At 46.8% G+C, this 14,522-nt stretch overlaps 1 protein-coding gene across 3 annotated transcripts in view; it reads left to right on the forward strand.

Moving 5' to 3' along the window:
• nrp2a (neuropilin 2a) overlaps window positions 1-14,522 on the forward strand; it is a 59,393-nt gene that overhangs the window by 28,049 nt on the left and 16,822 nt on the right. For all 3 annotated transcript variants that reach the window (XM_026157737.1, XM_026157736.1, XM_026157738.1), the window contains exons 5-11: window positions 359-514; window positions 1,055-1,224; window positions 2,182-2,337; window positions 8,641-8,785; window positions 10,577-10,752; window positions 11,102-11,281; window positions 11,377-11,521. In XM_026157737.1, coding sequence (XP_026013522.1) covers window positions 359-514; window positions 1,055-1,224; window positions 2,182-2,337; window positions 8,641-8,785; window positions 10,577-10,752; window positions 11,102-11,281; window positions 11,377-11,521 — 1,128 coding nt within the window. The remainder of the gene's footprint in view (window positions 1-358; window positions 515-1,054; window positions 1,225-2,181; window positions 2,338-8,640; window positions 8,786-10,576; window positions 10,753-11,101; window positions 11,282-11,376; window positions 11,522-14,522) is intronic.

The raw sequence follows: 14,522 nt of genomic DNA on the forward strand, positions 1-14,522 counted from the left end.
GTTCTGGCTGAGACACACACATGGCAGATGGAGGGATGGACAGGAGAGTTAAGGGAGAGAGGAATGAATGGAGGAAGGGGAGATGGAGGAGAGGCATGCTGTGAGTCATTAGACAACACTTACCGAAGCAGCATGACCACTGGAAACCTGTCTTTGCAGTGCTGGATTTCCTTTTTTTTAATCTTATAGGAATTATCACATGTGCGTGCTTTTTCTGATTTTTCTTCCTTCCTTGAATGTAGCATCATACAGAAAAAGCAGTAAATGTTGAGTTTTTCAAAATAACAGCACGAATGTTTCTTTTAAAATCATTTCTTTGCAATATGACTGTATAAACATGAATTTCGTGTGTGTGCAGTGGCTCCTCTGATTGGCCGGTACTGCGGGACAAAGATCCCCCCAGAGATCCAATCGTCCTCTGGCCTGCTGTCCCTCTCCTTCCACACCGACATGGCTGTCGCCAAAGACGGCTTCTCCGCCCGCTACAACATGACACAAAAAGAAGTCTCCGACTGTGAGTGCACCATCACTTTAAGAGCGCACGTGTGCGTGCATTTGTGTGTACAGAGTGTAGGTTTGCTTACCTGCTTTTATTCCCAACTCGATTTTCTCTCTTTCACCGCTTTCGTCTCTGTCATCTCTGCTGACACTCGTCTTTCTCTCTTCATCTTTTTTCTTTTTCCTCCTCTCCTCTTACCCTCTCGATCTCTTCAGCCGTGCCTGCTTTAATGCTATTTCAATCTCGGAGCGCTCCCTCGCCCCTCTCAGCCTATTTTGCGCTCTCCTAAGAGAGCATGATTTCTCAGAAGCGGGCTCATACTATTTTCTTTTAGAATATAAATTAACTCAACCTCAATTTAACTTCACTCACCTGTTGGGCTGCTTTCTGCCTCTCATTGTCTTTTCTCTTTGTGTCTGCCTGAGTTTAACTTCACGCCTCTTGTTTTTTCGAGCTCTGTGCCCCTCATGCCTTTTCTTTCATGTCTGCTAAACCGTTATATTCAGTTATATTCAATGCAAACATAGCTGACGTTGCTCCCTCTTCTCCCGTCAGCATTTCACTGCAGCATGGCGCTGGGCATGGAGTCGGGGAAGATCAGCGACGACCAAATCACGGCCTCGACGTCCTTTTACGACAATCGCTGGCTGCCGCGCCAGGCTCGCCTCAACAACGACGACAACGCTTGGACGCCGGCAGAGGACAGCAACAAGGAATACATACAGGTATCACTCCGCGAGGTTCAAGCAGGCCTACGCTGTCAAGATCAGTCGATGTCAGCGGCAGCTCGCAGCAGCTGACGGATCAGCTGGTACCCTTTCATGCATTCAGTCGGCAAATGTCAACTATTTAAGTCGCTTTAGCCCACCTGCAGTTGTTTCGTACCCCAGAAAGAAGTCGTGCTGCTTCTTTCTTTGCCTTAGGCTTTCCATGAATGTACGTGGAAGGGGCAGAGAGGTTCCAGAACAGAGCCGTGCCACCAAATATAAATAACCGCGCATTTGAGCTGTCTCGAGGGCCCGGGTGTTTAAGAAACTTTTAAATGCAGTTGGTTTGCTCTGGTAGAAATCTGAAGGCGAATATTTGATTTAAGGCACAAAGTCTAGAGCGGGTCGACACTGATATCTGAATCAGCGACGCGTTAACTCGCTGGTGACAGTAAATTTGTCTCGGTGATACTTGCGAAAGAAGGCTCGGCGAAGAAGGCTCTCACGTACAGTGGGGGACACACAGAGGTGCTCACACATAAAGGGAATGGAGGAACTGTGAACCGATGATAAGGAAGTGCTTCCACACTCTCAATCTTTCCTGTCTCAAACGCGTGCATAGGCAGAGCGCGGAGGAGAGCGGCAAGAAGGCCGTGATTGATGAAGGTGCTCTTCAGGAATGCATCCGAACACTGCGCCATTGATCTTTGCCTCCAACCATTCCTCCCCTTACACACATCACAATGTACAGACACACACACACACACACACACTCATAGATACCACCTAGGCTTCTTCAGTAGAAGGCCACAATCTGCTGCTGCTGCTGTGTGAGCAATAGACTTGCAGCTGCTCGGCTATCTGCATCAGCCCGGAGCACATCCATCCTGCAGTCTACGGAGCTTTCTCTGCCGCTATTCTATTTTATTTCAGTTCATGAAAACAAGTTTTATACATTTTCCCCCTTTTTTCCAGGTGGATCTTCATTTCCTCAAGGTTTTGACCGGTATTGCCACACAGGGCGCCATATCCAAGGAAACGCAGAAGTCCTACTACGTCACAACCTTCAAGCTGGAGGTCAGCACCAACGGAGAGGACTGGATGGTGTACCGCCATGGCAAGAACCACAAGGTAGAGCATTAAACGTGTTTATAAGTAAAAACGAAGCCTGAAATGGTCCAACAGGCAAGCTCGCTTTAAAGTGAAGCCGAGCATCCACGCTGAACGCCGCATTTACACCTCCGAGATGTTCTCAAACAACTAAGGTTGTTGTGTTCGCTCGAGAGCCATATCAATGGCATCAGCGGACGCTAAATTCCTGAAGGAGTCTTTCCCCTTCTAAGACTGTTTATGAACCCGAGTCATGACCTCAGTCATGAGTTGGAGAGAAAGGGAACGGGAGGGAGGAAGAGATAGAGAGAGGAGGGGAACCTGACAAACAAGAACAATGGAGTCCTCTGTGTGCCCTTATCTGGAACCGCTATTTATCATCTTTCTCAGCCTAACTCACACACACACACACCTGGGGGTTGTGAAACCCTCTGGAGGCCGGCCAGGTGTGGACTGAGCAAATTTGCGCCTTGAGAGATTCGCAGCATTACTCTCCAAAATCGCTCCCATTTAGTGCTTCGATCGAGCCTCGTTAAATCTGCATTGGATTGCCTGCTCGTTGTTACTTATATACACACAATGGCAGGTTGTTGCCATGCCGTGACCTGCAGACAGCCTGTTTCCAGGGCATTTAAACCTTGTCCCTCACATCTGGTTTAAGGTCACTGTGGATTTCAAACAAAAAAATAGAGAGTGGCAAGAGTGGGCGTGTGTGTAAAGAGGGGTTAATCCACACTACCCGCACAGACTGGGATTCCCCACCCCCCCTCATCCTTCTGTGTGTGCCAGTGATTGGTTTGGGTGGGGCCAGTGGGGGGTATTTGATGTAGAGATTATTAAACAAAATGTGGATTTGACACAAAAGTCAACATCTGTGCAATTTATTAGAACCCCCGGAAAAACACACACACACAATTGAGAGGACCCCCTCCCTTTCTTTAAATAACCTCTGGCTGATCTCCCTGTCTGGAGATCTGTGCGTGTGAGCGCATACGTATATGATGTGTGCCTGTCTGCGGCGTGTAATCTGAGTCCGGTAATCCGTCTGAGCAAAAACTGCTCGGACACTTTGAGACACGGAATCAGACAGATGCTTAGGCATGCATTTTGCATTCGGGAGAGAGATATTAGTGGCGCTACGCTGCTTTGAAAACAGCGTTTTGTTAGCTTTTAGAAAACCGTAAAGGCGGTAGGAGGATTGAAGATCTGTGAAAGATAGAACAAAATCTGAAAAATGTACGTTTTCTAAAGAAAATGGTGAAAACCCGACAAACAAAAGTCTGAGGAAGCAAAGTCAGGGAATAATGCCTGCTGCTTTTTCTAATTGGACACTACTTAATCTACATAAAATGCAGAATTGATTAAGCATACCATCTGCTTCTGATGATAAAGAAATACGACAGCTACAGCATTTACTGCATGCATGATAGGGCTCTAAATTCAAACTCTACAAGGATTTATTGCACACTCTCCCTCCTCTTATGTATAATAAAGAGGCATCTCAGATTGCGTTACATAAAACCTGCTCTTTGTGTATTTGCCGACCACAGAGAGAGCCGTCTAGGAGAGTTTGCAGCCACGGTTTTTACCTCGGACTTCGTGATGGTGAAGCCAAAGAATTCGCTTTACTCTTCGTGACCCTCGTCAGACAGGTTCCCTTCTGTTCTCCAAAGGCTGCAGTTGAATCTTTCCGTGACTGCTAATCCACCACTGGTGTTTTACAAACTCCCGGTTAGCCTGTCCTAAGCCCCCCAAAGAGCCCTTAAGTGGTTGAAGCTCAGTTCTCGTCAGGGGTCCTGTAATGACTGGGATTTGGTTCTTCTAATTGTCATTTAGCAGTGAGCTTGAAGCTCGTGCAGCTTTGGACAGGAGCGTGTAGACGTGTCATTAGTGTGTGTGCGTGTGCGTAAGGTTGAGGCACGAGTGTGCCTGTGCATCACGTATGAATCACCCGTGAAAGAAAGGGCCAGCTTGGTGGTTCTTACCTCCCCGTGTTTGCTAATGGAAGACAGCTCTCTGACACGATGCGTCGCTTTTTTGATGTGTTAACAAAGGATGAAGGGCTGAATGCTCCTAAGAAGAAAAGGGAAAGTAATGTGGGAAATTAGAGTGATGCAGAAAGGTGTAAAACACACCAGCGCTGCACATTAATCACCTCAATCACACCACCAGGTGTGGGCGTTTCTGTCAATTTTATTAATTTTTTTCCCAAATATTCTGCATGCCATCGCATTTTCAATTCGACACCCATGTGACTTGTTAATTCTAAGTCACATTTCTCACATATGCGCCTCATTACTTGATGAGATGCGAAGACACTCAGGAATTGCATATTTCGCACACTTACACGTAGACGCGAGCTTCGCAACGACTTTTTTCTTCTGTTTTGTTTTGTTTAAATAGACGCGCACGCTCCCGCGCCCAAACTAATTAACATTTAAAACACACGCTGTCACCTGTCTGTGAAGAAAATCCCAGGCGTCCCAGTGCTAAGCAAGCTTTGTGCTGCTGAAAGGCACTGTATGTGCTAAATCAGTCTAACACTGACACACACATAGTAACATGGAGGAGAGGGGGTGAAAAGTCAGCCTTCAGCTTTTCTTCCTGCACCTCCATCACACTGTAGAGTAGAAGAGAATACAATAGCCTTTTATTACCTTTGTAGCTCTCAGGCTAGCGGTGGACATATCGATCGATCAGGTGGTATCGCTAATACTGGCCCTGTATTCACTTGGTATGCGATCAATGCCCACATTTGTAGTATCCCACAGCACTAGCTCGGGCACAAACACACAGGCTTTGTTTTCCGCTTATTCTACATGCTGATGCGTATTAAAAACAGCGTGTGCGTGCGCCGACACACAGCGAGACACAATCGGTTACATCGGCACCAAGCAGGAGGCTTTGACCAGAGGTGGTGTTAGGGTCACGACGTCAACCTTTGCACGCGCGCACACACTCGCCTCAGCCTCTCTTAGAGCTAGTTGTAGAGAGCGGCCAGCTGGAACCAGTTTCTACTGTCAACATCTTCATAGTGAGAAACAGGGGAAGAGAGCCAGGGGGGATGAAAAGTGTAATGGACGGAGAAAGAGGCTTGGATCAGGAGAACAACATGGGAGTGAAGAAAGAAAAAAAATGGCTGGAAAACAAATAATGGCTTGTGCAGAGAGCTTGCCACATCTCCCCCTGGTGCCATCATGTTGCAGAAAAACACTGACAGAGGAAGGAGATGTGTGCCAAAACAGCGCAGAATGGATGGTAAATGAATCAAGCTATGATGTGTACATCCATCCGCACCTCACTTTCCAGGAACAAGCGCTCTAACAAGATCCAGCAAACCTCTGCCTGCTTTAAGATTGCACATTACATTTCCGTGCTCTGTTTGCTTAGAAATGTCAGGAGGATGTTTACTATAATACAAACACGCCCATCGCGGTGACCTGGTTCTCTGCAAAAGTCATCAATAGTTAAACACCCGTGGTGCCTGGGTTCTGCCGATGTCCGCGAAAAAGAGGCCTGACCGTCACATGTTGCTATGCGAGCGCGTAATGGGGTCTTCGTTATATTTTAATGACTCTCGGCTCACTTGGAGACACAACATGACAGCATCAATTATTCAGCCCACCTCGAAAGCACGCTCACGTGAGGGGAGGGACCCGTATAGACACACACATTAAAAAATAAAACCCCAAAATTCCAGTTGTTAGGCAGATTGGAGGTGGCCCAGACACCAACCACACTGACCGCCCTTCCTGTTGCTACAACTTCCTTTATTTCAAGTTGGCGAAAAAGTAACCAGGTTACCAACGAGTTAGTCAATGAACAACCATCTGCTTCCCATGGCCGTTGACCTTTAACCTTAGAAGTAATGGGTGAGGAGTGGGAGACCACTCAGGTATCCTGACAATAGAGTGGAGGAAGTCGTGAGAACCGAGGACACTAAAGACCAAACCGGCAACTCTTCACTGCCCTTGTCTTTCTGTGCTGTCTTTCTTCTAAGTTTGCTCTCTCTCCACTCACATCCATAATAATTTGCTTTTTAAAAGGAAAATAAAAAGAGCCTCTGGAGATGATTCGTACTGAGAAAATTATTCTTTTTGTGTCAGTAATGTTGGCCACATTCCCAGGTTTTATCCAAAGATGAGTAGGAAAGAAAAGCAGCTGGCAGTGTTGCAGTGCATTGACTGATGGCCTTTTAGCAACGTTGGGCATTTTGAAACATTTCTGGGAAGCTGAAGCCCACAGATATTTTACAGTCATTCCTCAGTCTACCCACTTCTATTGACCGAAACGCACTGCTGTTTTATTTACGTGGCATTTATTAAAGTAAACTTTGTGCCAAAGTTGGAACTTTACACAAAAAATAGTGTTCGTTAGGTTTTTTTGTGTTTTTTTTTTTTGCTTGTTTTTGCATTTCCAGCTTCTTCCCAAATGAGGAAATTCCACTGAATTTTCTCATTTTGGCTTATTATGTGATAAATGCTTGGATGGAGTATTTCCTGTTACAGTCGATCTGCTCGTTGTTCTTTTCCTCCCTGCTCGTCACCACTCCCTTCATATTCCTAAGTTATGTCCTCTGCCCTCCATTCAACCTTTTTCTGTCTGCCGCTCCCTTCTCCCGCACACCCTCGCTTTTTCTGTCATTAACCATCCTTCTGAGGACGCGCTTCCTTTCCCCCGCAGTCATTTTCGTTTTTACTGCCTCACGTGGTGCTCTTTGTCTCACATACCCGGCATCTGGGAGTGGGAATGATGGGGCGGTTGTATTGCAAGGCCTGCCTTCCATCATGGACGCGCACTGGTGTTTACATAACCCCCATAACCACATCCCCTGTTTTGCCTCTTAGGTAAACATAACAGCTGTCTATCCTCGATCCAGCAGCAGATAGAGCAGCGATAGGCCCGCTTATCTGTTCAAACACTCACAGCGCTTTGTATTATCAGTGTGAGCTCCACTTGATTTAATCAGGCCATGCCCAAAATCAAATAAAACCCCCCGAGAAGGATTTTAGAAATGATATCACTCATATTCCCATCGGTTATGGAATTTCTGGAATATCATTTTTTAGAGTTAGGGGAATTTTGTAAATGGGTCAAACAGAAAGCAGACTTTAATGATTTAAAAAAAATATATTAAAAAAATCAAATTTTTAAGGCTGTGGTAGAGTGCTGAGGTTTGATCTCAATTAAAGTAAAAGAAAACTCGTGTAGGGACCTTTTTTTTAGGCATGATGCCTTTTAATCTTTAATTCAGCCGCTTGTAGCAGTTGTCTTCCCATCTCTCCATTGTGTGCGGCAGCTGTGATGCGGCGTTCCTATCAGCTGGCACGGTCAACCGCAAACAGAGAGTGAGTGACACTTAACAGTCACTCAGTTAAAAGACGCTCACCCTGCTTATCTGGGTGCGTGGGATGTGACCGTGTTTGTGTGGGCTCCTGTGGTTTCCTGCGTCTGGGTGTGCGGTTACAGTGAGTAGCCGCCAGCAAGAGGAAGAAAGGCATACGGGAGGTGTGAGGAGACATCAACAGTGCGGTCTGGACGAGGAGATTTATGTAGAAAATGGAGGTTTTTGAGATGAAGGGATTCAGAGCGATGTGGGCTCGAGAGTGGAGGGAAGAGGATGCAGGGAAGGAAAGAGGAGGAAGTCACAATTGAGTGTTCCCATCCGATTCTCTCGAGCATCACAGGCGATTGCACACTTTTCTGCCCACAACAGGAAGTAACTTGACCACCGCGGTTACATTTGCCCTCTGACCCCTCCACCCTCGCTGCCCCACCCCGCTGCCTTACGGGAGGAAAGGAGCGGTTCAGGGAGAAGTGAATGTTGATGCTGTGGAAGCGTCAGGAAGTGAATTTCACTCGCATCCTGCCCACCTGGACAGACTTCCTGCCTCCGGCGGCTAATCATGTTCTGTCGTGTCAGGTCAACTCTCCCACAGCTTCCTATGACCACCAGTGCAGAGGTGTGTGGAAGTCGATAGATGTCGATAGGGTGTGTGTGTGTGTTTGAGGAAATCTCATCCTTCGATGGGCTTTCCCAGCCTCCCGGTGCTGAACCTTCGACCCTAAAACACATCGACAGCTGGGCTGGTGACACTGGATCCGTGTTTGGGTTGTCTCTGCTTTGTCCAGCCTGCCACTGTGTGTGTGTGTGTGTGTGTGAAGCCAAGCGAAACTGTGCACTGTGGGTGGGTGTTCAAACAAGAGTGTGTGTGTGTCTAACTGAGAAAGAGAAATAAGACAGCACAGCTAAGTTACAGCACATCTCCTCCTGATGGTAACCAACCCTTTTTTGCTTGTCCTCTGTTTGCCTTTGCTGTCCAGATTTTCCACGCTAACACAGATCCGGCCGAAGTGGTTCTCAACCGCGTCCCGCAGCCGGTCTTGGCCCGGTTCGTTCGGATCCGACCACAGACCTGGAAGAACGGCATCGCCCTTCGTTTCGAGCTCTACGGATGCCAGATTACAGGTGCGTTCGTGGGCGTGTGTGCGTGTCATGAAGCAGTCAAGTTGCCAGAATCATCCCGCTTTGCATTCATGGCTTGAACAGAACTTTTCGTGGGTTTAAATCAATAATCATGCACCAGCTCTATCCTCTCGGTTCAACCAACACAAAGCACTGTTTTAAAATCTAACTTGTTCTAAAAAAAAGAAAAGAAAGAAAAACCCATCAGCTTTAACGACATTTAACTTCCTAAACCTTAAAGGGCCGGATCAAACACACACACGCATTCAGACATAAATGTGTATTTATACTCTCTCCCACAATCCCTCTTGCTGTGGTTTAAACATGGCAACCCTCGGGCTAATTAAAGAAAGCTTCTGCTTCTATTCTTTCTTCCAGAGGCACCACCAGTGTCATTTTCCTCTTTCAGTGCTCTCCCACTTCTTTTTCCCCTCTGCTCGCTTTTCTGTCTCTGACTCCCTCAACGCTGCCACCCCCCACCACCACCACATCCCATTTTTCCTCTCATGGTTTTGGAGACTTTTTTTTTTTTGATGTTCCGTCTTTGCTCCGTGAGCTCCTCTAGATTGAGAAACGAGTACCGATCAATCATTCATGGCTCCCCGTTCACTCTTACATCAGAAACTGTGATTCGCCTCAGCCTCAACAGCTGCTATTGGAATAACTATTAGCTCTTACAGTACAGGTGCTTCAGCACACAGGCGCTTTCTAAATATAGCGCGTGACCTCAAAAAAAAAGCAGGCACACCTCTTGGAATATACACAGACCCTTCCCACACGTACGCACAGTCACACGTTTTCCGTCTCCTGCGCTTTTTATTCATTATTTACATCTCCTGCATTTGCGGTGACATAACAGCATGAAACTTTGATCTGTGTTCTCTTAAACCGTCAGCACTACTAACATCTCCCCACATCTCTTCCCCTCCGTCTCTCTCGACGCCCTCCGCGCTCATCCAGCGCCGCTCGTCTCTCACTCCGCCTACCTCCGTCCTTCCCCCTCTCCCACTGTTTGTCTCTGCAGGCGACTCATCTCTGCGTTTCTCTCTCCTTTTCCCAGCCTCCCCAAGCCGTCATCTCCCGCTCCAAGTCTCCTTCTCTGCTTTTATTTTCACCCCCGTCACCACTCTTTCTTTCCACTCTCTACTTCTCTGTCTCCCCGCTCCTTGTATCATACCTTATTTTTATCCCCTTAATCCTCATTTCTCTCTCACACATACTCCCTCAGCAAGTTTTATATTATTTTATTTTCACTTCTACTCACCCATCCGTATCGGAATGAGTTTCATTTCCGAGCACTTTGACGTGTACATAAAACTTTCTCTCAGTCGGCGAATGTACATAAAATGTGTGCCGCATAATGAGCAGACGAGCTATTGTACAGAATATAAAGAAACAATGCTCCGAACAGCATTATATGGCGCTCGGGGTATTTTTTTGTTAGATGTGAGATGTGAGAAGCGTGCATGCAAAGCAGACAAGTGTGCCCATTCAGCAGCAGACTTAACATATGCTTTTATCTCACTAATGGCAGCCTAATTGCATATTGAACATGAAGCGGTAGCGCTTTGTTACACATCTTTTTTTTCTCTTCCCTCCATTCTCTTGTCTCTCACCTCATCTTTTCCTGTTTGTTCCAGTCTAAACTCTTAATGCTCAGTGGCCAGCAGTGTGATCCTGCGGCAAAGCCTAACAGCTCCCCGGTGGGAAAATGTGTACCAGCACAGCGTTAGGTGGTCTCTTCTTCCAAGGAAACTAAAGAAGTCTCTAACCCTCTCTGCCTTTCCCCTCCAGATGCTCCGTGTTCAGACCTGCAGGGGCTGATGTCCGGCCTGCTCCCCGATGCCCAGATCTCAACCTCATCCAGCAGGGACGTGGTGTGGAATCCCGGGAGCACCCGTCTCGTGGCCAGCCGCTCCGGCTGGTTCCCTGCTCCTGCGCAGCCACTGGCTGGAGAGGAGTGGCTGCAGGTAGACTTTGCATTTATTGTGCATTACTTTAAAGCAATGATGTTAGCATACACCTTTACCTTCTAGTTAAGTTAAAACGCAGTCACAGAGCACAGCTGCCATAAAAACATAACTATTGTTCTTATGCATGAGTCCCCCCCCCCCCCCAAAAAAAAAAAAAAAGGCTGCCCGGAGTTTTTCCTTTCCATTGTTGCCAAGTGCTTTCTCATAGTGTGATTGTTGGGTTTTCTTTCTATAACTGTCTTTATCGCACAATATAAAACACATTGAGGTGTCTGTTGTTGTGATTTGGTACTATATGAATAAAACTGAATTGAATTGAATTAAATTATAATTCTAAACTCCACAGGTGGACCTGGGTTTAGCCAAGACAGTGCGCGGAGTCATCACCCAGGGAGCGAGGGGAGGAGACGCAGGAAGTGGAGCGGCCACAGATAACCGGGCATTTGTCAGGAAGTACAAAGTGGCACACAGCCTGAATGGGAAAGATTGGAATTTCATCATGGACAGCAAGACTAGCTTACCAAAGGTGGGTCAGGGGAGGCGGGCAGATGAAGAGCGATGCTCTTGTGTGTTTTTTTTTACCAGTTCAGTAACCACTGCAGTGTTGGTTTTTTTGTGCAGATCTTTGAGGGGAACACACACTATGACACCCCAGAGCTCCGGCATTTCGAGGAGACAGTGGCCCAGTATATCCGACTCTATCCAGAGCGGTGGTCTCCGGCAGGCATTGGGATGAGAGTGGAGATTCTGGGCTGTGACCTTCCAGGTAGGACGCTCGGCCGTGATCTGTTTGACACAGGATCATTTTATATACATATATGATAATTTGCTGCCTACAGTATTCCAGGCTGAATTATTTGCCCTGCGCTGTAATGAACTCTAACCAGAAGTGAATGGACCTTGAGGAAGGTGGCTCACTAGAAAAGCGAGCCTCACATTAGATATGCATGAGAGTCATTAGAGGATGCCAGAGGTGAAAAGAGACACCCCGTGTGAGCTGAGAAAGGGAAACTGATAGCACCCTTGAAAAGTAATTATTTCTGATTTATTTCTGATATTATTACACCGGGCTTTGTGTTAGGTTGTCTTTAAGTATCCACAAGCACCGTGAGCGGCAGGCAGTGGACAGAGCTTGGTTTAAATGAATGCATCCCCAGAGAGAGAGAGTATTTATCAGTTCACTCTCCAGCGTGGTCTGTTATCCAGATGTGAAAGTGCTGTCGGATCATACGCGCTATCATCAGCACTCACGCACATATGGACCTTCACTGTTTACCACTCCCTCTGTGCCTCAAAAGGACGACTGGGCAGTATAGCTCAACATTTACAACAGCGCTTAAACATGAGTACATATGCATGTTTTGACACACGTTTACCCCACGCGCCACAGGAAACGAGCAAAGTGTTCATGCATGTTCTCTAGACACGTACTTTATTTCACAAGCATGTCAAGCTACGCTTTCATTAGGACGATTTATGTGCTTTTGTGCGCTCCCACAAGACCTGATGAAGAGCACAGTTGAAGAGCGATTGTCATTATCACCTCTACTGCACATCCAGCTAACAAAGTAACCACAGAGTCTACAATATAAATGTAAATGTGCACAGGTCTGTTTGCATGTGCCTCGTTGTGCAAAGATGCAGCACCCATATTTTCAATCCATCATTATGTACAGTTTTAAAAAAAAATGAACAGAGGGAAGTTCCATGCAGTTTATGATTGCTGCTTAAAGCTTGCTGCTCTAAACACCTGGTCCCTGGTCATTTTATCCTCCCCTGGAGCTCCTCCAGAGCACAGGAAACAATGTGTTTTACATTAGCTGCTGCCTGATGATTGACATGTGGAAAGCAGATCACAGAAACCAATGAACACTAAACACCAACTTAAAAAATGGGAACAAAATGAAAAAGTATTTTAGGCTTTACCGCTTGACAGAGTTGACTTTCTGAAGATGGAGTGGAGAGTTCGGGGGAAACGTGACACACAGTACTATTGTTAAGAGTCACACATTGTTCACAGACCACCAGAACTCAGCAGGGATGACGGACTACCGCTGACATCCCGTAAATCATTCGCTTCTCCGTCCCCTCTGATTTTTCAGTCGTTCTCTCCAGTCTTCAGCGATGTTCTCGGTTTACTTTTCACCTTATTGTGATTTAAAGTAAGAGGATGAAATTTATCCCCAAATCAACCCCAGCGCACTAAAGCACAATAAGAGCTCTCTCTCCTTATTCCTCCACATGGTTGCAGTTGTTTCGTTCCCACCCCGAGGCCCAGTGCGTGGGTCTAAAAATGTTTTTGTTCTTTTTTTTCTTTCTTCGTTTCCATGCCTCCTCTCTTTTCGTCTCCTCCCCTCTGCTACTCATCACTCGCACCTCTTTTCCACGCTCGCTGCTGTTGGTCCTGACTCCTTCAGTTTCCTGCTCCCCCCCCCCCCCCCCCACTGTTGCCACACAACTGACTTGCACACAGATCCTCTACGGTGACTTTTTTTTTTTTTTAGTGTACGTACTCCCAGAATGAAAAATTTATGAGCTCAGGGATGAAATTTTAGAGGGGAAAAAAATCCAGGTAGGCTCATTTCAGTCTTGGGAGCACTGAAAAGTAGAGCTCGCACATGCTCACGCACACACACCTCAAGCTGTCTGTCCTCCCTCCATAATTCGAGTAAACACAGTAGAGCTAGCTTTCAAATGATGATCGCTCTGAACCATTTTTCTCAGTTCGGTCCTATATCATTCCGCCTTTGGAGTAAGCGCATTATCCCAGTGTTTTCACAGCATCCCAGCCTCTGGAATTTTGGCTTCTTTGTTGTTTGTGCTCTTGCATTATTCATGTCATAAGGGAACCCGCCTCCCGTTTGGGGGAGAAAAAAGCAATAACCCTTAACTTAAATGATTAAGTTTTTAAGGTGAAGGCTTGATTTAGCATTAGAGTCCCGCAAGTAGCGATTAGGGCAACTCTCCAGGAAATTAATGCAATCTTTGAAGTGATGGTGCGTCTGTGTGTGTGAGGATGATCCCTGATCTGAGCACTTAACCCCACCCGGCAAAATATCAAATAATGGCTACTTGTCTACCCCATTGTGTTCTTTTGGGGTGTATGTATATCTGCGTGCATGCATCCATCACTCTGTGTGTGTTTGAGTGTATGTGTGTGTGTGCGCGCGTGTGTGTGCACTCAGTACTGCCAGGGAAAGATTTACAGAAAAGCTTTCTACATAATTGAAGATTTTTTTCCTCTTCTCTGACATATTGCTGAGTCAGACTCTTTGGAAGTGAGCAATGTCTTTTTTTACAGGGTGGGTTGGCCCTCACGACCGTGTGTGTGTGTGTGTTTGGCGACTGCGTGTGCACTGAAAAGCAAGCCCGCAGAAGAATTTGTCTGTGAGCATGTGCATTCGCATATGTGAGCGTGCATCTCGATTATCTATGTCAGCACTGCCCCACCCCCTTCCAGCCGCCTAGGGCCCCCGGTTCTAAGTGTTGGTATCTCATCCCGTGCATGATGATGACTTGCATCATCACCTGCAGCAGCAGACACATTATGTAAGACAACACTCTGCTGCAGAGGGACTGTTCCTGCATTTCAAGGCTCCCTCTCTGCTGTGCAACAAACCCAGCTCTCGCGACACCGTCCTCGCACGCATCAAGGACAGGACTTGGGGCATGGTAGGCAGGTCACATACGTTAACACACATTACCTCCCCCTCGCCTCGCACAAACATACACACCCTGCAAACAGCGCGCAAGTCAGTGCCATTCCC

Source organism: Astatotilapia calliptera, chromosome 23, assembly GCF_900246225.1.
Source record: "Astatotilapia calliptera chromosome 23, fAstCal1.2, whole genome shotgun sequence".
Taxonomy (NCBI): Eukaryota; Metazoa; Chordata; class Actinopteri; order Cichliformes; family Cichlidae; genus Astatotilapia; species Astatotilapia calliptera.